General features: G+C 42.9%; 1 protein-coding gene across 2 annotated transcripts in view; it reads left to right on the forward strand.

Annotated features, from left to right (window-relative positions):
- Window positions 1–26,755, forward strand: part of GNB5 (G protein subunit beta 5) — a 493,189-nt gene extending 466,434 nt beyond the window's left edge. For both annotated transcript variants that reach the window (XM_069222460.1, XM_069222461.1), the window contains exon 13: window positions 25,204–26,755. In XM_069222460.1, the coding sequence (XP_069078561.1) occupies window positions 25,204–25,215 (12 nt within the window). In that variant the 3' untranslated portion in view covers window positions 25,216–26,755. The remainder of the gene's footprint in view (window positions 1–25,203) is intronic.
- The last annotated feature ends 805 nt before the right edge of the window (window positions 26,756–27,560 follow it).

A 27,560-nucleotide genomic window follows, 5' to 3' on the forward strand; every position in this document is an offset into this window, starting at 1 on the left:
CATTTCAATTCAGATTTTGTGGATCTGTGACACATCACCAAGAATCAAGAAAATTTAAATCAAGGGTAAACCAATCAGGGTAGAAAAATAAACTCATTGCCTCTTTTCAAAAATGTTTTCTTTTATCAATATGAAAATAGCATTCCTTTTCATTAACTGCTATGGCAAGGTAAATGTAACACATTCTTTGGAAAAAATCTTCTTGCACACCAGGGATCTGTGAGTGAATTAGAAAATACTTGGTCTTTTATGAAAAGTATCTGGCTTCAAAATAGATTGATTCAGTTTTGGTACGTTCCAAAATGTTCACTGTTTTAGATTTCTCCCTCCCCACTTTAACTAATTCCTGTTCAATTGCTAACAACAGCAGTCCCTCAACCGCTTCCTTTCTAATTCCTGTTAAGTAATTGTTATGCACATGTTTGGTTACCTTAATTCACACATTCTTCTCAACATATATGTAGGAAGTTGGCTCTGTATGCACTATTTCAAAGTAAGGAATAGTATGCACAGAGTCCAAGGGTTCCCCTTAGAGGTAAGATAGTGGCAAAAAGAGATAATACTAATGCTCTATTTTGTGGTAGTGTGGTCGAGCAGTAGGCTTATCAAAGGAGTAGTGTTAAGCATTTGTTGTACATACACACAGGCAATAAATGAGGAACACACACTCAGAGACAAATCCAGTCAATAGGTTTTGTTATAGAAAAATATATTTTCTTATTTTATTTTAAGAACCACAGGTTCAAATTCTACATGTAATATCTCATTTGAAAGGTATTACAGGTAAGTACTTTAGGAACTTTGAATAATTACGGTAGCATATATACTTTTCACATAAAACACAAATAGCTGTTTTAAAAGTGGACACAGTGCAATTTTCACAGTTCCTGGGGGAGGTAAAGTATTGTTAGTTTTAGCAGGTAAGTAAATTACCTACAGGTTTCAGTTTTGGGTCCAAGGTAGCCCACCGTTGGGGGTTCAGAGCAACCCCAAAGTTACCACACCAGCAGCTCAGGGCCGGTCAGGTGCAGAGGTCAAAGAGGTGCCCAAAACACATAGGCTTCAATGGAGAGAAGGGGGTGCCCCGGTTCCAGTCTGCCAGCAGGTAAGTACCTGCGTCTTCGGAGGGCAGACCAGGGGGGGTTTTGTAGGGCACCGGGGGGGGGACACAAGTCCACACAGAAAGTACACCCTCAGCAGCGCGGGGGCGGCCGGGTGCAGTGTGCAAACAAGCGTTGGGTTCTCTGTAGATTTCAATGGGAGACCAAGGGGTCTCTTCAGCGGTGCAGGCAGGCAAGGGGGGGGCTCCTCGGGGTAGCCACCACCTGGGCAAGGGAGAGGGCCTCCTGGGGGTCACTCCTGCACAGAAGTTCCGATCCTTCAGGTGCTGGGGGCTGCGGGTGCAGGGTCTTTTCCAGCCGTCGGGAAATTAGAGTTCAGGCAGTCGCGGTCAGGGGGAGCCTCGGGATTCCCTCTGCAGGCGTCGCTGTGGGGACTCAGCGGGGACAACTTTGGTTACTCACGGTCTCGGAGTCGCCGGAGGGTCCTCCCTGAGGTGTTGGTTCTCCACCAGTTGAGTAGGGGTCGCCGGGTGCAGTGTTGCAAGTCTCACGCTTCTTGCGGGGATTTGCAGGGGTCTTTAAATCTGCTCCTCTGTAACAAGGTTGCAGTTCTTTTGGAGCAGTGCCGCTGTCCTCAGGAGTTTCTTGTCTTCCTTGAAGCAGGGCAGTCCTCTGAGGATTCAGAGGTCGCTGGTCCTTTGGAAAGCATCGCTGGAGCAGGTTTCTTTGGAAGGCAGGAGACAGGCCAGTAAGACTGGGGCCAAAGCAGTTGGTGTCCTCTGTTCTTCTTCTGCAGGGGTTTTTCAGCTCAGCAGTCCTCTTCTTCTTGTAGTTTCAGGAATCTAAATTCTTAGGTTCAGGGAAGCCCTTAAATACTAAATTTAAGGGCGTTTTTAGGTCTGGGGGGTTAGTAGCCAATGGCTACTAGCCCTGAGGGTGGGTACACCCTCTTTGTGCCTCCTCCCAAGGGGAGGGGGTCACATCCCTAATCCTAGGATTTCTAAAAGTTAGAGTCACTTCAGCTCAGGACACCTTAGGGGCTGTCCTGACTGGCCAGTGACTCCTCCTTGTTATTCTCATTATTTCCTCCGGCCTTGCCGCCAAAAGTGGGGACCGTGGCCGGAGGAGGCGGGCAACTCCACTAGCTGGAGTGTCCTGCGGTGCTGGAACAAAGGGGTGAGCCTTTGAGGCTCACCGCCAGGTGTTACAGCTCCTGCCTGGGGGAGGTGTTAGCATCTCCACCCAGTGCAGGCTTTGTTACTGGCCTCAGAGTGACAAAGGCACTCTCCCCATGGGGCCAGCAACATGTCTCTAGTGTGGCAGGCTGCTGGAACCAGTCAGCCTACACAGATAGTTGGAGACAGTTTCAGGGGGCACCTCTAAGGTGCCCTCTGGGGTGTGTTTCACAATAAAATGTACACTGGCATCAGTGTGCATTTATTGTGCTGAGAAGTTTGATACCAAACTTCCCAGTTTTCAGTGTAGCCGTTATGGTGCTGTGGAGTTTGTGTTTGACAAACTCCCAGACCATATACTCTTTATGGCTACCCTGCACTTACAATGTCTAAGGTTTGGCTTAGACACTGTAGGGGCACAGTGCTCATGCACTGGTGCCCTCACCTATGGTATAGTGCACCCTGCCTTAAGGCTGTAAGGCCTGCTAGAGGGGTGACTTATCTATACTTGCATAGGCAGTGAGAGGCTGGCATGGCACCCTGAGGGGAGTGCCATGTCGACTTACTCATTTTGTTCTCACCAGCACACACAAGCTGGCAGGCAGTGTGTCTGTGCTGAGTGAGGGGTCTCCAGGGTGGCATAAGACATGCTGCAGCCCTTAGAGACCTTCCCTGGCATCAGGGCCCTTGGTACCAGAGGTACCAGTTACAAGGGGCTTACCTGGATGCCAGGGTGTGCCAATTGTGGATACAAAAGTACAGGTTAGGGAAAGAACACTGGTGCTGGGGCCTGGTTAGCAGGCCTCAGCACACTTTAAAATCAAAACATAGCATCAGCAAAGGCAAAAAGTCAGGGGGTAACCATGCCAAGGAGGCATTTCCTTACACAACCCCCCACCCCCCAAACGAAAGAGGATGAGACTAACCTTTCCCAAGAGAGTCTTCATTTTCTAAGTGGAAGAACCTGGAAAGGCCATCTGCATTGGCATGGGCAGTCCCAGGTCTGTGTTCCACTATAAAGTCCATTCCCTGTAGGGAGATGGACCACCTCAACAGTTTTGGATTTTCACCTTTCATTTGCATCAGCCATCTGAGAGGTCTGTGGTCAGTTTGAACTACAAAGTGAGTACCAAAGAGGTATGGTCTCAGCTTTTTCAGGGACCAAACCACAGCAAAGGCCTCCCTCTCAATGGCACTTCAACGCTGCTCCCTGGGGAGTAACCTCCTGCTAATGAAAGCAACAGGCTGGTCAAGGCCATCATCATTTGTTTGGGACAAAACTGCCCCTATCCCATGTTCAGAGGCATCTGTTTGCACAATGAATTGATTGGAGTAATCTGGAGCTTTTAGAACTGGTGCTGTGCACATAGCTTGTTTCAGGGCGTCAAAGGCCTGTTGGCATTCTACAGTCCAGTTTACTTTCTTGGGCATTTTCTTGGAGGTGAGTTCTGTGAGGGCTGTCACAATGGATCCATATCCCTTCACAAACCTCCTATAGTACCCAGTCAAGCCAAGGAATGCCCTGACTTGAGTCTGGGTTTTTGGAGCTACCCAGTCCAGAATAGTCTGGATCTTAGGCTGGAGTGGCTGAACTTGGCCTCCACCTACAAGGTGTCCCAAGTAAACCACAGTTCCCTGCCCTATCTGGCATTTGGATGCCTTGATAGAGAGGCCTGCTGATTGCAGAGCCTTCAAAACCTTCTTCAGGTGGACCAGGTGATCCTGCCAGGTGGAGCTAAAGACAGCAATATCATCAAGATAAGCTGCACTAAAGGATTCTAACCCAGCAAGGACTTGATTCACCAACCTTTGGAAGGTGGCAGGGGCATTCTTTAAACCAAAGGGCATAACAGTAAACTGATAATGCCCATCAGGTGTGGAGAATGCTGTTTTTTCTTTTGCTCCAGGTGCCATTTTGATTTGCCAGTACCCTGCTGTTAAGTCAAAGGTACTTAAGAATTTGGCAGCACCTAATTTGTCAATCAGCTCGTCAGCTCTAGGAATGGGATGGGCATCTGTCTTGGTGACAGAATTAAGACCTCTGTAGTCCACACAAAACCTCATTTCTCTCTTTCCATCTTTGGTGTGAGGTTTGGGGACTAAGACCACTGGGCTAGCCCAGGGACTGTCAGAGTGCCCAATTACTCCCAATTCCAGCATCTTGTGGACTTCCACCTTGATGCTTTCCTTAACTTGATCAGACTGTCTGAATATTTTGTTTTTGACAGGCATGCTGTCTCCTGTGTCCACATCACCAGGGGTTAGGGAAAAGAGTTCGGCAAACTGCTGCAGGACCTTCCTACAGTCAGATTGCTGTTGGCCAGAGAGGGTGTCTGAATAGATCACTCCATCTACTGAGCCATCTTTAGGGTCTGATGAGAGGATATCAGGGAGAGGCTCACTCTCAGCTTCCTGGTCCTCATCTGTTACCATCAACAGATTGACATCAGCCCCGTCATGGAAGAGCTTTAGGCGGTTCACATGGATGACCCTCTTGGGTCTCCTGCTAGTGCCTAGGTCCACCAGGTAGGTGACCTGACTCTTCTTCTCTAGGATTGGGTAAGGGCCACTCCATCTGTCCTGAAGTGCCCTGAGAGCCACAGGCTCCAAAACCCAGACTTTCTGCCCTGGTTGAAATTCAACCATTGCAGCCTTTTGGTCATACCAAACCTTCTGGAGCTGTTGGCTGGCCTCAAGGTTTTTACTTGCCTTTTCCATGTACTCTGCCATCCTTGAGCGAAGGCCAAGTACATACTCCACTATGTCTTGTTTAGGCTCATGAAGAGGTCTCTCCCAGCCTTCTTTAACAAGAGCAAGTGGTCCCCTTACAGGGTGGCCAAACAGAAGTTCAAAGGGTGAGAACCCTACTCCCTTCTGAGGCACCTCTCTGTAAGCGAAAAGCAGACATGGCAGGAGGACATCCCATCTCCTTTTGAGTTTTTCTGGGAGCCCCATGATCATGCCCTTTAATGTCTTGTTAAATCTCTCAACAAGGCCATTAGTTTGTGGATGATATGGTGTGGTGAATTTGTAAGTCACTCCACACTCATTCCACATGTGTTTCAGGTATGCTGACATGAAGTTGGTACCTCTGTCAGACACCACCTCCTTAGGGAAGCCCACTCTGGTAAAGATACCAATGAGGGCCTTGGCTACTGCAGGGGCAGTAGTCGACCTAAGGGGAATAGCTTCAGGATACCTAGTAGCATGATCCACTACTACTAGGATATTTCCTGAGGCTGTGGGAGGTTCAAGTGGACCCACTATGTCCACACCCACTCTTTCAAAGGGGACCCCCACCACTGGAAGTGGAATGAGGGGGGCCTTTGGATGTCCACCTGTCTTACCACTGGCTTGACAGGTGGTACAGGAGATGCAAAACTCCTTAACCTTCTGGGACATGTTGGGCCAGTAGAAGTGGTTGACTAACCTCTCCCACGTCTTGGTTTGTCCCAAATGACCAGCAAGGGGAATATCATGGGCTAAGGTCAGAATACACTCTCTGAACGCCTGAGGCACTACCACTCTCCTAGTGGCACCAGGTTTGGGATCTCTTGCCTCAGTGTACAGGAGTCCATCTTCCCAATAGACCCTATGTGTTCCATTTTTCTTGCCTTTGGACTCTTCAGCAGCTTGCTGCCTAAGGCCTTTAAGAGAGGGACAGGTTTCTTGCCCCTTACACAACTCTTCCCTTGAGGGTCCCCCTGGGCCCAAGAGCTCAACCTGATAAGGTTCCAGCTCCATAGGCTCAGTTCCCTCAGAGGGCAGAACTTCTTCCTGAGAAGAGAGGTTCTCTTTTTCTTGTTGTGTTGCAGCTGGTTTCCCAACTGACTTTCCTTTTCTCTTGGTAGGCTGGGCCTTTCTCCCAGACTCCAGCTCTACTTTTTCACCCTGTGCCTTGCACTGTGCCCTTGTCTTGACACACACCAGTTCAGGGATACCCAGCATGTCTGCATGGGTTTTCAGTTCTACCTCAGCCCATGCTGAGGACTCCAGGTCATTTCCAAGCAAACAGTCTACTGGGATATTTGAGGAGACCACCACCTGTTTCAGGCCATTGACCCCTCCCCACTCTAAAGTTACCATTGCCATGGGATGTACTTTAGTTTGATTGTCAGCATTGGTGACTGGATAGGTTTGTCCAGTCAGGTATTGGCCAGGGGAAACCAGTTTCTCTGTCACCATAGTGACACTGGCATCTGTATCCCTCAGGCCCTCTACACTTGTCCCATTAATTAAGAGCTGCTGCCTGTATTTTTGCATGTTAGGGGGCCAGGCAGCCAGTGTGGCTAAATCCACCCCACCCTCAGAGACTAATGTAGCTTCAGTGTGACACCTGATTTGCTCTGGGCACACTGTTGATCCCACTTGGAGACTAGCCATTCCAGTGTTAGCTGGAGTGGAGTTTGAAGTGGTATTTTTCTTGGGACAGGCCTTGTCTCCAGTTTGGTGTCCAGACTGACTACAGCTACGACACCAGGCCTTTTTGGGATCAAAGTTTTTATCCTTGTACCCAGAATTGTTTTGTGAAGAGGCTCTGGGCCCACCCTCCTGTGCAGGTTTTTGGGGGCCTGTAGAAGACTCTTTACTATTTTTGTTTTTGGCTATCTCACCACCCTTCCCCGGGGGAGGTTTTGTGACCCCTTTCTTTTGGTCACCCCCTGTGGAAGTTTTGGACACCCTAGTCTTGACCCAATGGTCCGCCTTCTTTCCCAATTCTTGGGGAGAAATTGGTCCTAGGTCTACCAGATGCTGATGCAGTTTATCATTGAAACAATTACTTAATAGGTGTTCTTTCACAAATAAATTGTACAGCCCATCATAATTACTTACACCACTGCCTTGAATCCAACCATCTAGTGTTTTTACTGAGTAGTCTACAAAGTCAACCCAGGTCTGGCTCGAGGATTTTTGAGCCCCCCTGAATCTAATCCTATACTCCTCAGTGGAGAATCCAAAACCCTCAATCAGGGTACCCTTCATGAGGTCATAAGATTCTGCATCTTTTCCAGAGAGTGTGAGGAGTCTATCCCTACACTTTCCTGTGAACATTTCCCAAAGGAGAGCACCCCAGTGAGATTTGTTCACTTTTCTGGTTACACAAGCCCTCTCAAAAGCTGTGAACCATTTGGTGATGTCATCACCATCTTCATATTTAGTTACAATCCCTTTAGGGATTTTCAACATGTCAGGAGAATCTCTGACCCTATTTATGTTGCTGCCACCATTGATGGGTCCTAGGCCCATCTCTTGTCTTTCCCTTTCTATGGCTAGGATCTGTCTTTCCAAAGCCAATCTTTTGGCCATCCTGGCTAACTGGATGTCCTCTTCACTGGAGTTATCCTCAGTGATTTCAGAGAGGTTGGTCCCTCCTGTGAGGGAGCCAGCATCTCTGACTATTATGCTTGGAGTCAGGGCTTGAGAGGCCCTGTCCTCCCTAGATAGGACTGGTAGGGGGGAATCACCCTCCAAGTCACTATCATCATCCTCTGTTTTGCCATCCTCAGAGGGGTTGGCCTTTTCAAACTCTGCCAACAGCTCCTGGAGCTGTAGTTTGGAAGGTCTGGGGCCCATTACTATTTTCTTTATTTTACAGAGTGACCTTAGCTCCCTCATCTTAAGATGGAGGTAAGGTGTGGTGTCGAGTTCCACCACATTCACATCTGTACTGGACATTATGCTTCTAAAAGTTGGAATACTTTTTAAGAATCTAAAACTAGTTCTAGAATCTAATTCAAACTTTTACCAAACTTTTAAACTCTAAAAGCAATGCTTACAGGGACTAACACAAGGCCCTAGCAGGACTTTAAAGAATTTAGAAAAATTTCAAATTGCAAAAAATCAATTTCTAATGACAATTTTTGGAATTTGTTGTGTGATCAGGTATTGGCTGAGTAGTCCAGCAAATGCAAAGTCTTGTACCCCACCGCTGATCCACCAATGTAGGAAGTTGGCTCTGTATGCACTATTTCAAAGTAAGGAATAGTATGCACAGAGTCCAAGGGTTCCCCTTAGAGGTAAGATAGTGGCAAAAAGAGATAATACTAATGCTCTATTTTGTGGTAGTGTGGTCGAGCAGTAGGCTTATCAAAGGAGTAGTGTTAAGCATTTGTTGTACATACACACAGGCAATAAATGAGGAACACACTCACAGAGACAAATCCAGCCAATAGGTTTTGTTATAGAAAAATATATTTTCTTATTTTATTTTACGAACCACAGGGTCAAATTCTACATGTAATATCTCATTTGAAAGGTATTACAGGTAAGTGCTTTAGGAACTTTGAATAATTACGGTAGCATATATACTTTTCACATAAAACACAAATAGCTGTTTTAAAAGTAGACACAGTGCAATTTTCACAGTTCCTGGGGGAGGTAAAGTATTGTTAGTTTTAGCAGGTAAGTAAATTACCTACAGGGTTCAGTTTTGGGTCCAAGGTAGCCCACCGTTGGGGGTTCAGAGCAACCCCAAAGTTACCACACCAGCAGCTCAGGGCCGGTTAGGTGCAGAGGTCAAAGAGGTGCCCAAAACACATAGGCTTCAATGGAGAGAAGGGGGTGCCCCGGTTCCAGTCTGCCAGCAGGTAAGTACCCGCGTCTTCGGAGGGCAGACCAGGGGGGTTTTGTAGGGCACCGGGGGGGACACAAGTCTACACAGAAAGTACACCCTCAGCAGCGCGGGGGCGGCCGGGTGCAGTGTGCAAACAAGCGTCGGGTTCTCTGTAGATTTCAATGGGAGACCAAGGGGTCTCTTCAGCGGTGCAGGCAGGCAAGGGGGGGGCTCCTCGGGGTAGCCACCACCTGGGCAAGGGAGAGGGCCTCCTGGGGGTCACTCCTGCACAGAAGTTCCGATCCTTCAGGTGCTGGGGGCTGCGGGTGCAGGGTCTTTTCCAGCCGTCGGGAAATTAGAGTTCAGGCAGTCGCGGTCAGGGGGAGCCTCGGGATTCCCTCTGCAGGCGTCGCTGTGGGGACTCAGGGGGGACAACTTTGGTTACTCGCGGTCCCGGAGGGTCCTCCCTGAGGTGTTGGTTCTCCACCAGTCGAGTCGGGGTCGCCGGGTGCAGTGTTGCAAGTCTCACGCTTCTTGCGGGGATTTGCAGGGGTCTTTAAATCTGCTCCTCTGTAACAAGGTTGCAGTTCTTTTGGAGCAGTGCCGCTGTCCTCGGGAGTTTCTTGTCTTCCTTGAAGCAGGGCAGTCCTCTGAGGATTCAGAGGTCGCTGGTCCTTTGGAAAGCGTCGCTGGAGCAGGTTTCTTTGGAAGGCAGGAGACAGGCCGGTAAGACTGGGGCCAAAGCAGTTGGTGTCCTCTGTTCTTCTTCTGCAGGGGTTTTTCAGCTCAGCTTCTTCTTGTAGTTTCAGGAATCTAAATTCTTAGGTTCAGGGAAGCCCTTAAATACTAAATTTAAGGGCGTTTTTAGGTCTAGGGGGTTAGTAGCCAATGGCTACTAGCCCTGAGGGTGGGTACACCCTCTTTGTGCCTCCTCCCAAGGGGAGGGGGTCACATCCCTAATCCTATTGGGGGAATCCTCCATCTGCAAGATGGAGGATTTCTAAAAGTTAGAGTCACTTCAGCTCAGGACACCTTAGGGGCTGTCCTGACTGGCCAGTGACTCCTCCTTGTTATTCTCATTATTTCCTCCGGCCTTGCCGCCAAAAGTGGGGGCCGTGGCCGGAGGGGGCGGGCAACTCCACTAGCTGGAGTGTCCTGCGGTGCTGGAACAAAGGGGTGAGCCTTTGAGGCTCACCGCCAGGTGTTACAGCTCCTGCCTGGGGGAGGTGTTAGCATCTCCACCCAGTGCAGGCTTTGTTACTGGTCTCAGAGTGACAAAGGCACTCTCCCCATGGGGCCAGCAACATGTCTCTAGTGTGGCAGGCTGCTGGAACCAGTCAGCCTACACAGATAGTTGGATACAGTTTCAGGGGGCACCTCTAAGGTGCCCTCTGGGGTGTGTTTCACAATAAAATGTACACTGGCATCAGTGTGCATTTATTGTGCTGAGAAGTTTGATACCAAACTTCCCAGTTTTCAGTGTAGCCATTATGGTGCTGTGGAGTTCGTGTTTGACAAACTCCCAGACCATATACTCTTTATGGCTACCCTGCACTTACAATGTCTAAGGTTTGGCTCAGACACTGTAGGGGCACAGTCCTCATGCACTGGTGCCCTCACCTATGGTATAGTGCACCCTGACTTAGGGCTGTAAGGCCTGCTAGAGGGGTGACTTTTCTATACTTGCATAGGCAGTGAGAGGCTGGCATGGCACCCTGAGGGGAGTGCCATGTCGACTTACTCATTTTGTTCTCACCAGCACACACAAGCTGGCAGGCAGTGTGTCTGTGCTGAGTGAGGGGTCTCCAAGGTGTCATAAAACATGCAGCAGCCCTTAGAGACCTTCCCTGGGTACCAGTTACAAGGGACTTAGCTGGATGCCAGGGTGTGCCAATTGTGGATACAAAAGTACAGGTTAGGGAAAGAACACTGGTGCTGGGGCTTGGTTAGCAGGCCTCAGCACACTTTCAATTCAAAACATAGCATCAGCAAAGGCAAAAAGTCAGGGGGTAACCATGCCAAGGAGGCATTTCCTTACAATATACCACCCCTCAATTTCTTCAGCAACTGAAACTTATACCAGCAAGTTACAGCTCTACCTGTGTATCACCAACAAACACAGGAAATTCAAAACCCTGGAAAATATGCATGTCTGTATCCAAATATAAATGGCCACGAACTCCCCAAAATGAAATGACTCAAAATCAAAATAGCTTCTACTTAATATCAAATGAAATATCTGTCATTGATCATCTTCCTCCCCTCATCAGAAAGTCATTCCAACATAAAAGACATTCATTAAGTGTTTCTTTGATATAGAAAATGATCGTGTGAATGAGTGATCACCTTGATATAGTTGTAGAATCATAATAAACCTGACCAACTCACAAAATCAAAACTACCCAACTCACAGTTATTAATAGATTCTCTAGATCTATGACAGTTTAGTGTGCATTATAAAAAAAAATGGTATGCAGTTGCAAAACTGAACAATGTTTTTTAGAATATGAACTGAAAAACAGTGTAAAAGTTAAGAATAATGTGGCCTGTGAGCAGAAATATTCAATCAAAACAAAATACAAATGTAAAGAAGTATGAACATTTTCTGAAAACAAAAACAATTTGTTTTGCCACAAGATATTCAACTATTTCAGGTTGATGATTGTGAGAAAATACTTCCCATTTTTTGTGGACAAATGCTGTTGTTTTTAAACTCTGTTCTGGTCCATCACGACCAGTGACCTCTGGCACTTTATACTTTTTGAATCTTTAAAAACATGTATCTCTGGCTACCCTTTATTGGATTATTGTCATTTTGGTGTCATTTTATTCCATATATTATTCTATAATATTATAAATTGAAGCGGAATTGTTACTATGTTGTGTTTTTTTCTTTAACTGTTTTGGTATTTTTTAAATGATTTGCACACTTTCTCTTATATATGTCTGTCTGCTATGCCCTAGCTACCAGGGTTTGGGCTCAGATTTAAATTACTAAAACCTTTAACTGTACCAAACAAGACAGTGACTTAATTACTTATAGTGGACTACCATCCACTCCAATTAAAAATTCACTTTCTGACAATGATATGTCTGATATTTACATATTTCCTGATGATGATAGTGCAGAAAGATATGTCATCTTGTTCTGGTTTCATAAACCAGATTGGCACAAAAATTGATAGCTAGGGTTTGAAAATTAATGTCATAATTTAAGAGCTAGAATTTATATTATGTTTCCAAAATTACTAACTCATTGCTTAAAAACAGTGCATGTCCACATTTTAGAAAACCCTCATAGAAACAAACATTGTTCAAGCCTATTGTGATTGTTCAAAATGGGGTCTTTGGTTGGAAGTCAGGATACCCCCTGTCCAAGCAAGGACCCTCAATCTAGTCAGGGTAAAGGAGAATCACACTCAGTTAAGCCCTACTCGCCCTCTTCGTAGCTTGGCACGAGCAGGCAGGCTTAACTTAAGAAGCAATGTGCAAAGTATGTGTACCAACACACACAGTAATACTGTGAAAACACTATAAAATGAACACCACACCAGTTTAGAAACACAGGTAATATTTATCTAAATCAAACAAGACCAAAACGACAAAAATCCAACATACACAAGTTAAAATATGAATTTTCAAAAGAATAAGACTTTTACTCCATAGAAAACAATGGAAGCGATGATTTTGGACAAAGTACCTGGTTAGCGTAAAAAATAATGCAGCACAGGCAAGGGTGCATCGGAAAAGACAGCAATGCATTGATTCCTTCCTCAAAAGGGAGGCTGTGTGTAATTTCTTCTCCGCTGGGTCAGCGATGCGTCGTTTTTCTCCTTTGCAAGAGAGTGATGTGTCAATATCCGGATGGGGCACCTCAGATCCGTGCAAGTTCATAATGACTTTGACACCCAGGGGTGATGCGTGGAAAATCCGGTCACATGGTGTTTGAAAACCGCGCTGGGTGGGATTTGCGTCATTAGCAACAGCTGCAAGTGGGTGTTGGGTGTTGTGTGTTGTTTCTCCAGCAGCGATGTGTCGATCTCCCAGTCACCAGGCAGGTGGAGTGTTGATTTTAGCTGCAAAGCTGGCGACACGTCGTTTATCAGCTGCGTTGCAGATGGTGCATCAAAAATTTCCCTGCACAGCATTCTGTGTGTGGATTTTCAGCTCTTTGTCTGCCAACTTCACCTTTTAAGGGCCCACCACTTAGCAGGGAATGAGTCTCAGCAGAGAGTGCAGGTGCTGGCAGAGGAAGTCTTTGATGGCCTTGAGACTTCAGAGCAGGAGGCAACCTCAGTTCAAGCCCTTGAAGATTCTTCTCAAGCTAGAATGCACAACAAAGTCCAGTCTTTGTCCCCTTTCACGGGCAGAAGCAGCAACTGCAGGATAGCCCAACAAAGCACAGTCACAGGCAGGAGCAGCACTTCTCATAAGCTATTCAGCTGTTCGCCTTTGCAAAGGTTACTCTTGAATCCAAATTGATCTAATTTTCAGGGGTTTTGGGTCCAATACTTATACCCCTTTCTGCCTTTGAAGTAGGCCTACTTCAGAGGAAAGTCTCTGTTGATCACAAGATCCTGCTTTGTCCAGGCCATGCCCCAGACGCACACCAGGGGGTTGGAAACTGCATTGTGAGAGGGCAGGCACAGCCCATTAAGGTGTGAGTGACCACTCCTCCCTCCACTTTAGCACAGATTGCTCACAAAGATATGCAGGCTACTCCCCTGCTCCCTTTATCTCACTGTCTAGAGGGGATTCACAAACAGCCCAACTGTCAAATTGACCCAGACAGGCAATCCACAAACAGGCAGAGTCACAGAATGGTTTAAGCAAGAAAATGCCTACTTTCTAAAAGTGGCATTTTCAAACTAAGAATGTAAAAAACAAACTTTACCAAAAGATATATTTTTAAATTGTGAGTTCAGGGACCCCAAACTCCATATTTCTATCTGATCTCAAAGAGAATCTGCCCTTTAATAATATTTAAAGGCAGCCCTCATGTTAACCTAGGAGTGAGATAGGCTGTGCAAAAGTGACGACTGCATTTAGCAGTATTTCACTGTTAGGACATGGAACACAGATCTGTATATGCTCCACCTTTAAAATACACTGCACCCTGCCCATGGGGCTACCTAACACCTACCTTAATGGTGCCTTACATGTATAAAAAGGGAAGTTTTAAGCCTGACAAGTGGGTACACTTGCCAAGTCGAATTGGCAGTTTAAAACTGCACACACAGACAATGCAGTGGCAGGTCTGAGTCATGTTTACAGGGCTACTAATGTGGGTGGCACAACCAATGCTGCAGGCCCACTAGTAACATTTGATTTACAGGCCCTGGGCACCTAGAGTGCACTTTACTAGGGACTTACTAGTAAATCCAATATGCCAGTCATGGATAAGCCAATTACACATACATTTTACATAGGAGCACTTGCACTTTAGCACTGGTTAGCAGTGGTAAAGTGCCCAGAGTAACAAAAACAGCCAAAAACAGAGTCCAGCACACATCAACAACCTGGGAAGCAGAGGCAAAAAGTTAGGGGAGACTATACCAATGATGCCAAGTCTAACAGTGATGAAACCTGCTTTTTGTTTATTTAAAATAATACCCCAGTTTCTCTTGGTTTATAGGACAGCTTCTTTACCTGCGACCTATCTCCCCTAATGCAGCAAATAATAAAGGGTCTGTATCAGCTATGCATGGTTCTCTTACAATTGGCACTGTTCCACAAAACTGTGAGTCTGCTGTTGGCACTCAGTTATCATAAACTCTCTTTGGTCCCTGGAGATTTGAGCAGCTGTCACCATATTTGACAATTGTCCTACTCAATCAAATTACTGGGAAGTGCATTGGCAGTGATTATGCCAAGACACTCATTGAATTTCTATTCTTTTTTACGCAACTGCATTTTTTGCTACTAGGACATCAGCGACAGGTATTTTGTGCAAACAAATTACCGTAGGGAACAGTACTTTTTCAGATCCGTTCTTATACCAAGAAGACCAATCTATTAAATCTATTAAAACTCCTTCGTTTTGCTCTCAGAAAAATGACACCTGATCCTTAACTTCCGAACTCAATAATGACATTCAATCTTGGTGCGCCGTAGATCTCTCCCTTCCTTTCATTTCTCCCAGTATGTTACCCTAGAAAAGAAAGGGTAAGTGCGCTTTACAAATCAATTTATTATAACATACCATGGTGGAATGGCCCATGTGTAAAGTGGGTGTTGTCTTTCTGCATAAAAAACATGGTGACACTGACGCATGCTAAAGCAGATTTTTGATTCCTTGCAGAAGGTAAACTGAGGCAGATAGTTCTGGATGCCTCGTGGAACACGTATAGTTACTTTTGTTATATGAACTTCAAAAATAATGTTACAAGTACAGCCCCCAAGGAATGGTTTGAAAGTGATGGACAGCCTGTGGGTGATCCTAAAGTAAACCACGTGTGTCACAGGTTTCCGGTGCACTGACATTCTAGCAGCAGATACGTTCACTTTTTGTCAGGCTGGAGAACTGCTGGATGCTGCTGAGCTATTCGCCTTCAGTCGATGAAGGCTGTGGAGCAGCAACATTGCCACAGTTACCCAAGCTTAGGAGTTAACTGAGATTGTTAGCAATAGCACAGAGAAGCAGCCCTATGGTTGGCCAAGCACCATGTCTGAGTCAACCAGAAAGATGATATACTGCCTTGTTGGGGCAGTGGACGGCAGTTACTGTTCTGGAAAGCGGAGGCAAATATTTATTCCCTTTAAACCACAGCGTTGCTACTGTCCAGCTGGGTTGCATTAAGCACTGGGAAGTGTAAAGAGTTGTATACATACGGGGATGAATGGGTTCTCGTAGTGTTGTGGTGGAAAGCTAGTACACCGTGGAATTGAGGTAAGCAGTGAAGAGAACCGACATTCCGTTAATCCTTAAGGAACCCCACAATAAAGTGATTTTTGGCTTCAGCTTCCGTCTGAGATCCGCCTTGTCAGCAATTCAACACAATCAACAGTAAATCGAGTGTGCGTTGGGAAGCGGACAGGATACAATTTTAACCACAGCAATCTCAAGAATGTTATTTTCTCTTCAAGTCAGCAAAAGCATATAAGTGGCCTAGAGCTGAATATCTCTACCAGGTCTTAAATTGTTGTTTTGTTCATTTTATAGCTACTGTAAAATATGGCAGTGCATTTGTTTAATAAAACTCAGAAAGGGTGGTATCTTGGCTCATAAAAGCTGCACAATTAGAAAGTCTGCCGGTGCCACAGCAGGATCATGATTTCATTTCGATTGATAAATCAGCTAGCAGGAAAGCGAAGTGAAACGAAAACTTAATCAGAGGCTATTGGGGAATGATAAGCGATAATACACCTTAGATTTGATAAAATGTCCTTTATGACCTGACTGACATTGTATCACTAGTTAGAGCCAGTCAGCATTAAAATGAATGAATGTTAACACAGGATCTCAGACTGTTTCTTGATATTTTTAGGTTTCGCATGGCATCTCAAAGAGGCATAATGTTACTAGTTTTGTAAAAAGTATGCAGAGTGTGCTTTAGTCCAGTCAGAGGAGTGTTTTTCTCTCACCCCATCCACTCGGGGCTAATATTTTACACATGAAAAGTACATTCAGTCTTGACTCTGTGTCACATTCAGTCTTTATCTCCCTTGTACATGATTATGGAAATCTACCCTTTGCAAAACATTCCTTTGCCAGCGCTTTTTTTTCACAAGCATTGCCAAAGCAATAGGGCAGGCTTTAATGTGATACACAGCATTTGTTCATTCAAAACATGCAAACAGCATTTTGAAAGTGGCAAATTGGCACATTAAAGCCAGAGCTTTTGTCTTTTACAGTGTTTGTTGAAATAAGAAGCTTGCTTGTACAGCTGAACCACTGCTGGGGGACTTCACTAGAGAGCCCGTTCCAGTAGCCAGTCATTTTCTACCATAAAAGTGGCTTTATTTGTCCTGATCTATCAGAGGTTAACACCTGGAGAGCACAACTGAAATTAAGGGTTCTGTTTTGGGGGGTAGGGAGCTAACAGGAGTAGTATAAATTCCCATACCCAGTGCAGTAGTCCTTCCAGGTTTCCAGGTCCACCCATGATTAACTGCTCCAATCCAAGTTTCTTTGCTGTCTGGGACATTCAGGTTTAATTTTATAATGGGATTAACAAAATTACAAGTTCCAGAATGCAAAGGAAAGCCTGGTTTTAGCACGCAAATCCATGTGTCATGGAACATTTGCACTCATGCATACGCATGACTTTCCACTCTGCAATGGGTTTTCTGTGCCTTTCAAGATGGTCACCAATGTGTACACGTGTGAATCCATTCCAAGATGGCCACTGAAGCATATGTATTAATGCGTGTGTGTGATGCACATTGTCACACTGCACATAATCTGCATGCCCTGCTATCATTCTCAAACATGTACAAGCACCTTCCATGTGAGCCCTCATTCTGCACCATGTGGCATCTGGGTTGGTGTTATTCAGGTGCTAAGGTTTGATTATAGCTGGGGAGTATACCCCCTACCTCATAAGAAATAAAGGTGAAGCCTGACCAAGGGAACTCATCCACTTCATTGATCACCCCATAAATACTGAAATCATTCTCACAAAGATTCTAGGTTAAATTACTTATTGCATTGTAGCTGATTTTGCTTCTGTTACTTTAGGAATGGACTGTGTGAAAGACCACATTTAATGTTTCTTTTTTTCTGTTCACACCAATGATCAAAGATTATTCATCCTATTATATGCAGATTGTAGCATCCTACATGTTTTAGGACAGAACCTTTCTAGTTCCCAGCAGACTCCATATCAGTGTGTCGTAATCACTGGAACAAAATGTGAAGAAAGCTTGGTTTAGAATGTTGGAGTTCACAGGTACACGCAGATGAATAAAGGCGTGTGATATACAGCTCCATGTGGGAAAGATGCTACAACTGGTGAGTAGATAGGGGATAAGTAACATAAAAAAGAAAGAGTGCTCTTGGAGAGTTTTCCATAGTCCATGCAACTGTTTGTGCATGCCATGTGTGTCTTCGCAGAAGAGTCAACTGTTGGCGTATGTGGAGTCAAAGCACCACTCCAGCCAGTGTGAAGCATTTGAATGGAAAGAAAGGTTCACTAAGGAGTCTATGCATCGTTGGTCAAGAAGCTATGACCAAGACCCTACTAAAAGTTACCAGGTACAAAGCTGCCACGCAAAATAAAGTTACACATTGTACGGAGCGTTAATGCTGAAGGCAGATACAGCCAGGTTTACAAGGCTCTGCAAGGCAGATATCAACCAGGTGTCATAAAATGCAAGTTGAGGTGTAAAACGGAGAAAACACATATGTTACTGGGCCCGCTAAAGCGAGCCATCCTGCCACAGCATTCGACTGAGTAGTTCAAGTAGTAGTGCTCAGGGTTGTGCTTACAGGGCTGTCCAGACCCAAAGCAGTTGCTCATCAAGCTGCTAAGTAGGGCTAAGAAAAACTTTGTAGGTCTTCAAAGAGCAGGGAGCTGAAGACAACAGTTGAATTCGTGAAATTTGAAGATGGCAGCTAAGAGAGAAGACATTGTTCCACTTAATGTTAGACGATCCTGTGGCTGACACGTCAAAAGACTTTAAAGACAGTTTGCACAAACATGATCACCCTACAGCGTCAGGAGGCACGCCACTTTCAACATCCTCAAGTCCCAGAATGGTCTACAATGCTGCCGCATTCCTGAAACCACCAACACCTTTTAACTGATAACAGGAAGGTTATGAAATATCTCAAAAATCTTGCTGGTGATGGTTTGAAAGAAGTCATAAAGAAAATGTAGAGAACTGACAAGCAAGTTACATACTGTCAGATTAAAAATACTTAAATCTCAAATTCAATCCTGTTCCAAATGTTGAGAATGAACGATACATTTTCAGTGAAGAAGTCAAAGGATTGGTGAAACTATTGATGAAATCATGGAAAGACTTGATGCGCTCATCAAACACTGTAAGTTAAATTAATTTAATGTTGAAGAAGTTATGCATCTCAAAGTTATTGATGCATGTTTGCCCATTCTGACAATGAATACTGAGAGAATCTCTTAATCTGGAGCGAGTGTTGATGGCTGCAAGAGCTGAGGAATGTGATGAGAGACAATCGACTGACATGGAGGCCGTAGGTGTCCAGAGAAAGTCAGTAAAGAGTGTGAAAAGTAATCCAAAGCAAAAGACTGAAGGACACAAAGTGATGTCTACGCATAAAATGAGGCTGTGTTTTAGATGTGGATTTTCGTTTCCACACGGGGAGTGTCTTGCCATTAGACAGATATGTAAAGGCTGCAGAAAAAATTGAAGGAAAAAGTAAGTGCTTCACGGGGTGAAGACAAAATGGCCGCCAGAGCATACCAGAAGCAACGTATGACTCACGCCTGCAAGGCCAAGAGGTGACATCAGTTGAGGCAAATAGATACTAAACAAGGTTGATCATCATCTAAATCACCGTCAAACAATTTGTTCGTCTCAATAACAAGTGAAAGTGAAGAAAGTGATTGTGCCATGTCAAAGAAAAGTTGACATGCCAAAGCAGCCAAATCATACAAACACTGTCCACAGTTTACATTGAAGATAAATGGGTGTTCAATAACTTTCATTATCAATAGTGGTGCATCAATAAACATAATGGCTGAAGAGAAATATAATGAACTGTCTCCATTACAGTCGATTATACTGTTGATGACCAAAGTGTATACTTGTGCTGCCCTAATGCCCATAAAGAGTCAATGTTCATTTGTAGTGAAAGTGGAACATAAGAAAACATAGATACAATAACTAATCCATGTGCTTAAAGGTAAAGCGTCAGGTGGCTGTTTGCTCAGTTTCAACATGGCTGCTGATATTGGACTAGTTTCTGTGAATTACAAATTGAATGCTCATCACAAAATAGTAAGTTAATTCCCTTCACTGTTTCATGGTTTAGCAAACCTAAAGACTATGAAAGTAAAACTGCATATTATTGAGGATGTGAATCCTGTTGCACAGAGACATAGACAAATTGCTTTTCATTTACAAGAAGCTGTTTAAAGAGAACTCAAATCGTTACTTAAGCATGATATTATTGAGCATTCCAATGGTCTAAGACCATGGGTTTCTCCCATTGTAGTAGTGCCTTGAAAGGACAGTGAAGGAGTTGTACGCATATGCACTGACATGTGTCAGACAAACAAAGCAATTGAACGAGAACGACATCCAGGGCTGCACATTGCTGGCATGATGATGCAATTAAATGGAAACTTGAAGAAAGCTACAAATACATTACAACCTTTTCTAAACATGTGGGTTTATTTAGACACAAGAGACTGTGGAGCTTTTTTACAAACCCCTAGCAGCACACTTTGCCACCGGAGTGTAATTAGTTTTTACGCTCCAGTGGCGCAATATGCCATCCCACATTTACAAGGTCATGCAAAGCCACCTTGCGTGGCTTTTCATAGCTTTGTATATATGTCCCCCTTTCAAGCGTGGGTGTTCACTTGCACACCCACGGAATGCTAAGGAATCTGATGCATTCCCAGATGTACAAGTCTGGGAATGCTCAGATTCCTACATCACCTCTGAGGTGGCGTAGAAGTGATACAACAAGAGAAATATCTTTATTTCTCCCCATTTTTTCCTCTTGTGATTGTCTTTGTGCAGAAAGGTCTCCCAAAAGATAGATAGATAGATAGATAGATAGATAGATAGATAGATAGATAGATAGATAGATAGATAGATATGAACATGTACAACCATATCTCTTAGATCAATTTTCTTTTTGATTTGACTGTACAACCCAATCTGGAGACTGGAAGCTGGATGCTGTTGTCTTCAGTGTCTGAGATTGCGAAGGATGGTAGAGAGGCAGTATCAGACATGAGGGGCTTATTTTCAAGCCACTTGTGCCACTGGTGCATCACTGTTTCCCATATAAAAAGTAATGCACCAGCAGAGCAAGGGGCTTGTAAATAAACCCCTGACTTTTCACCATTTCGAATTGAAGAATGATAAAACACAGGCATAAAGAGAGAAGAGGCTCTGGTAACAGACTTCCCAGGGCGCTGGGCAGTCACCATATCTCCTTTGGTAGACACTACTTGAAAAGGTTCAGCATTACAAGGAGCATCAGATTTTCTTTTGGATATCAGTCTGGTGATCACCAAATCTCCTTTTCTAAACGAGATATCTTTTGCATTGTTGCTTCTTGTCTGCAAAGTAGAATTTAATACTGTTTTCAAATTGAGCTTCTCAAGAGGTGCACGCTGTACTGCTTTCTTCAATGTACTCATAAAACGCTCAGGAAGGCCATTGGCCTGCAGCTGTAAGGGTATAATCTTTTGATGCTTTATGTTCAGATGCCCCAGAAATTCATTAAATTCTTTACTGTTGAAAGGTGGGTCATTGTCATACTTTACAATGACTGGTATGCCCCATGTCACAAAAATACTATCAAGTTTTTCATTCATGAGTCACAGATGAGAGATCTACCAATGAGAAACGTGAGGATTCATCAACAATCATCATTAGATGATGTCCATTGTCAAGTGGACCAAAGAAACTGATGGTTATTCTCTCCCATGCATGTTTAGAGGGTACTGACATATTCAAAGTATGTTGGATAACATTGGTAAAAAGGCAGTTGCATATAGGACAGGCTTGAGTTCCTTTTCAACACCTTTGTGTAAGTATGGAAACCAAACTCAGTCTCTGAGAGCTTTTTTTGTGGCAATAATGCCACAATGTCTTTTGTGAGCCACTTCAATCACTTTCTGTCACAGTGTGTCTAGAATCAGGATTCTTGACCCTCACAGTATAACTTCCTTCTGAGTCCTGAACAATTCATCTTTGACATTTTTTGTATTTTTGATATACACCATCATTACTGAGAAGCTGAATGTCTTTTTTCCAAGACTGATGTTTAATTATGTCTTTTAAATTCAGCAAGTCACTATAATGGTTCATGGCAGTGACAATCTGGGCCAATAATATAGCAGCTAGTGTACTTGACTTGACTAGAAATTAATGTAGGTTTCAGCCATCTTGGATAGTGCAAGTGACCTTGTATAGGCACTCCCAAAAAGTAGTCATCGGGATTCTGATCCTTTCCTGGACGATGCACAACTGTATAATTGTAGTCTTGCAATCATAGTCCCCATTGTTCAATGCGAGGAGGCATCTTGGCTCTTGGATTGCCAACAGGTGGTCAGCAAAGCTTGGTGATCAGTTACCAGCGTAAAAGGCTTTCCATACAGGAATACATGGAAATGTTCACAAGCCAATACCACAGTCAAACTCTCTCTCTCAGGTTGTGAGTAAGCACGTTCTGTTTGGGGCAAACTTCTCCTAGCATAGGCCACAATATGCCATTGAGCATTTGGGTGTCCACTATGCTTTGCAAGGATAGAGTGGGCTAGCGTCGACCACAACCCCTTATGAAGCTTTGGATTAAAGTATGCCATTTAAGCAGCATTTTCAATGGCATGTTTGATTTTCTTAAAACTTTTCTCAAATTCTTGTGACCATTGAAAAGGAACATTTTTCTTCATCATCCATCGAGTGGAACACTAACAGTGGCAAAATCTTGTATGTATCTTAAACAGTAGCTGGTAATGCCAAAAAAAGAATGTACCATTTGAAACATCTTGTGGGGGAACAGCATTTGAGAGAGCTTGTACTTTTGCAGGATCAGGGGTCATAACCCCATCAGACAAGATATGGCCAAAGAATTTCAGTTTTGTCTTGTTGAACTCACACTTGTCTGCATTCAAAGTCAAACCTATGTCACTTACTAATTTACATATTTGTGTGAGGGCTCTATCGTGCTCCTTCTGTCTGGCTCTGAAAACGAATATTTTATCGCTATAATTGAATGCATTCACAACAGACTGTCTGATATGTAAAATGACATCATGGAAACAATCTGCAGCCGATTACACACCAAAACGCAAGGGTTTATTTACAAGGATGGTGCAGCAAGTATCATGCTGCGTCATGCTGCACCAGCAGCAAAGGGCAGAAATGCACCATATCTACAAGATACGGTGCAGTTCTGTCCTCTCCCCATCCTCTGGCGCACAAATTGCTGCCTAGCACCAATGCAGGCACCCTTGCACCATGGTCAAAGGACGCCTGAATTGTGGGAATATATATATATATCTATATATATATATATCTATAGATATACATATCTATGTGTGTGTGTGTGTGTGTCTACTTATTTCATAAAAATGTTTATTTTTCATTTAACAGTGTGGGAGATGTAGTGCCTTGCATGTTTTAGGACGGAGCCTTTCTGGCTCCAAATGGACTCTATATCAGTGTGATGTAATCGCTAGAACAGAATGTAATGAAAGCTTGGTTTAGAATGTTGGAGCTCACAGGTACACACAGAGGAATAAAGACGTGTTATTTACTGCTCTGTGTGTGGGCGTAGTCATTGGTGGGTACTGAGGCTGGGGAAGAAACTACACAGATGACACAGTTATTTTTGACATTACATAATACAACATATCTGATGGGTTTGGTGGCTTAGTGGACTAATGCGTCCACTGTAGGGGCCTGTGTTTGACCTCATGGTCACAGGTTCAAATCCCAGGGGGTCCACTCAACCTTTCATCCAAAATTCTGAGGTTATTAAAATGAGTACCATTGAGTTGGGTAACAATAAACATCGGTTATTCAGCGCCAAGAGGCCTACGGGTGAACGTGCACTTTACAAATACTTATGTTATGTTATCTGTTGATCAGTGGATTTATAAACTATTGCAAGAAAAGATGCTTGAGTATCAATGTCATTAACCGCCTTTTGAAAACCTTCCAGATCGACAGTCAACATATAAAATAATGGGGCAATAGTTCAATTTTCGGGCCTAAAATTTATATTTTAGACCCTTACTTGGTTTAGCATGAGGCATTCCATCAACTCCATTAAGGTTGGTGCTCTGCCTGACTTTGATCTCGGACAAAGTTGCACTTTGACCTGTACTTTATTGGTTAAGGATGCACATATACACCCACAATGAAGCCTATGGAATGTCAATGGCAGAATTAGTATCCTTTTCAGGGGCCAGTGACTTGCGTTGGTTTCAGCATGTTATATCTAATATAAAGGAGAATGTCTAGAGGTACATTGAAAGGATCCCACTTCAGCATACTAGTACCCTGCAGATACAATTAAAAAACTGTATTAGGCCATTAAATACAAAAAAAATCCTAGCACCTATTGGCCCAGTTCCCCTGACAATAAAGCACTTCAAATACAAAACTCAATTAGGCTGCAAACTTTAGTTGGATATAATACAGCCAGAAATGAGATACACTCTTTATTTAAAATTCCATCTTGGTACTTTACCCACCCAGTAATATCTGTCTAACTGTTATCATCTAAAAATGGGTGTGGGATGTGTGACTGCGGTACAGGTAGCAAAGATATTACACTCCAATTTATGGTTTTAGGATGCAAATGTTGCTTCCTCGCAAAATATGGCGGGTGCTGCTATTCAGGTCTTTTAAAGTTGTCCAGCACAAATCAGCTTTAGCCTTTTAAAACAGACCTCCAAATCATATAAAGAGTGGCCACTTCTTATATCTGGGGAGCCTGGGCATTAACAGCACTGGGGTGGTATGATGCTGCGATTAAATTCTACTTGGTTGGTATTAATATCTGGGAGGGCTCAGAATTTATGTTTCATTGTGTATTAATGTTTTTAGACTAGATTTTAATTTCTGAATATTGGAACATTTAATGTGCTTTATGTTGTGCAATGGGATTTTATTTAATTGTGTTACATGTTGTTATTGCTTTTTGGATCTACATACAATAAAGATTCAAAAAGGCAAACCTGTTCATATCAATGGATAACTTATTTCTCATTTTTTAAATTAATTTCTCCATTATATTTGAGGATTCATCTGTGGAATTCTAACTGTGTGAATCCAGCCCATTTGCACGTTTGCTCTTTAAAACGAGGTGTTAATCCCAGCCCTAATACTGGAAATATTTGATGTTGAAGAACTGAGTTTCTGTATTATATACCACATATGCACAATATATATTTATCAAGCAAATTCAGTTTACTAAAGGCCTGATTTAGATTTTGGTGAACAGATACTCTCACAAAGATGACAGATATCCTGTCCACCTTATTATAACTGCCATAGGATACAATGCACTTGTAAAAAGTGGACAGGAAATCCATCACATCTGGGACTGAGTAACCAGTCCTCTATACTCAAAATCAAGCTTCAAATTTATCAATTCTTTCTTTAATGATTGCATCCCGTTGCTTAAATTAACTATATTTTCCTCTGAATTTGGAATGCCTGTTCATGTAGTAATTATGCAGTTGACACTGGAAACTACTTCTAGTTATATATCAATGCTTGTATTTTTTGTTTACAGATATGGGCATGAGCAGCAAGTACCACGTCTCTGTGCAGATTAAGATGGACCCCTCTGTGTGTGTGAAACGGATTCCAGACTGTGTAGCTGTGGTATATGTGTTAGAAAGATGTAAATCTTTTTATTGAGGTTTATTCTACAATTCGCTGGAAACATGATAGTAGAAATGCTTTAACTGCTTTTGCTATCACATCTTGTTGGAGTTAGAAACACTGTATGATGAAGAATGTTAGCTACCTTTGAAAGCACAGTAGAAAAAGCAAAATCATAGCATATGATATAGTAAACATTTTTATCCGGATCTAAATACACAGCCTAATGTGATTTGAACAAGCAAGTACAAGATACACAAGAAAACTCTGAATTCATATCAATATCCTAGAATTTAAGTGGTTTGAAACACACATTTATTCTGTGCATGGTCTGGATTACTTTATATTGTAAATTATACATGTACAGCAAGCACTTGAATAATTCTTGAAGAAGTTCAACGTTTTTGAACCGGTATCACTTGTATAACATATTCACTTTTAATATTAAAGATGCACATGTTCTCTGAATTGTGTTTTCCACTAAAGTATTAAACTAGTTTTATTCTGATACCGTTTAATATCAGCCTGTGAATATGAATTGCAAGCAGTTCTATTAATGTAACATCTGTAGCATTGAATATTCTTGCTTTGATTTTAATTTGTTTTTATTATGCAGTAAAAAAAACCTTTATCATGCTTAATTAATGTTGTTTTGGTTTTTATGCTGACAAATTACCATAACATAAAACTGATATATTCTCTTAAAATGGTGGGTATATTTTCAAACAGAAGCCCCTATTCTATAATCAGATTGTTGCAAAGGGTCAGAATGGCCAAATGTCTTTAGATTAAGCAAGGAGCTAGAAAATCATCTGATAATCTCCTTTACTTCACTGCTTATCATTTCTTTAAGTGGTTCTTGATAAAAATCAGTGCGCATGCACCCAAGAAACTATCAATGATTTACAAATCAGACAACAAATGAATGTCCAAATTCAAAATGATAATTAACAAAATGTAGGAATGAAACAACAAATGAACAGTTCAAGTTAAAAATGATAAATTCGTACACATGGTTAAAAGCAAAGTAAGTTCCCACATAAAAGAACCTTCTATTGATGTACTGTTGCAGGACACGAAAAGCGTTATAGACAACTGGCAGTGTCAGACATTAATGATAGGGTAAATAAAATAAAGAATTATTTGTAAATAATCTTGTCCCACTTATTAAGAAATATGAAACGATGAGAAGACATATGAGGATGCCAGCAAAGAACAGGAACAACCGGTACAAACACAGTGGGGCATTTTAATAAGTATTTGTGTTTCTTTTATATTGTAGCTTGAGAGAAAAGTCATTGTTTTGCAATGTTCTTCTGCATCGGCACTGTTGATAAAGAAGATTGATCCAAAAGATTGCTTTGTAAGGCTTCACACCTAAATTGGAATATATAATTTATGAATTTTAATTCACCCATGATTTTGCAGAATGGTTAATAAACAGTAATAGTTATTCATGATTTCTTTTATCTCTGTGGTGATTACTCTTTCTGCTTGTAGTTAGTGTAAGGTTCAATCCATACTAACTAAAAAAAACTTTAAAAAGTCCAAAGTTCAGAGCAAATATGATTTACATATCTCTAACATAAATTATGTGTTGGAACATGACAGAAAGTAATAGCTATCAAACCCTGGAGTTAAATACTTAGTACAAATCACTGCAAACACAAAATAGGATTATAATGTAAATTCTCAACATATTTAGCAAGGGTAAAACAGAGTTCAGGGCTTTTTACTGAGCCTGTTAAATAAGGAAACCTGTTTAGTGTGAAGTGGCACCAAAACACAACAGACTCTTGACAGGTACAAAAGGCTGTTTTAAAAGAACAGTTCTGTGTATAGGAAAATAAACAGTTGCAGGACCTTCTAGCCTTTAAATAATATATTCACCTTACTAATACAATTACCATAATTGTCAATAGACATCCTTAAGCCTCCCACAACTGACCATAATTCAAGTTAACTGAATCGCTGTTCGTCCTTTCTTATGCCTACGTGCCTCTACCCATGCAAAAGGTTGCCTGTCTTTCACCTTCCTTTGCCTCCAATATTCCAGCTCCCTTAGCCTTCTCCGTTTGAATCCTTCACAGAGATTCATAGCTCATTACGCACACCACTCCCTAAAGCCGAAACTGGCCTATCTGTTTTGTGGTGGTGCCAACTCCCTAAATACTCCTGTAGTTGTCTCTAGCCTGCTAACCAGCAAAGAAACTCCCTAAGACAATTTTGTGTCCCTTCTTTTTGTTCCTCCTTTCCTTCTTATTT

Source organism: Pleurodeles waltl, chromosome 3_1, assembly GCF_031143425.1.
Source record: "Pleurodeles waltl isolate 20211129_DDA chromosome 3_1, aPleWal1.hap1.20221129, whole genome shotgun sequence".
Taxonomy (NCBI): Eukaryota; Metazoa; Chordata; class Amphibia; order Caudata; family Salamandridae; genus Pleurodeles; species Pleurodeles waltl.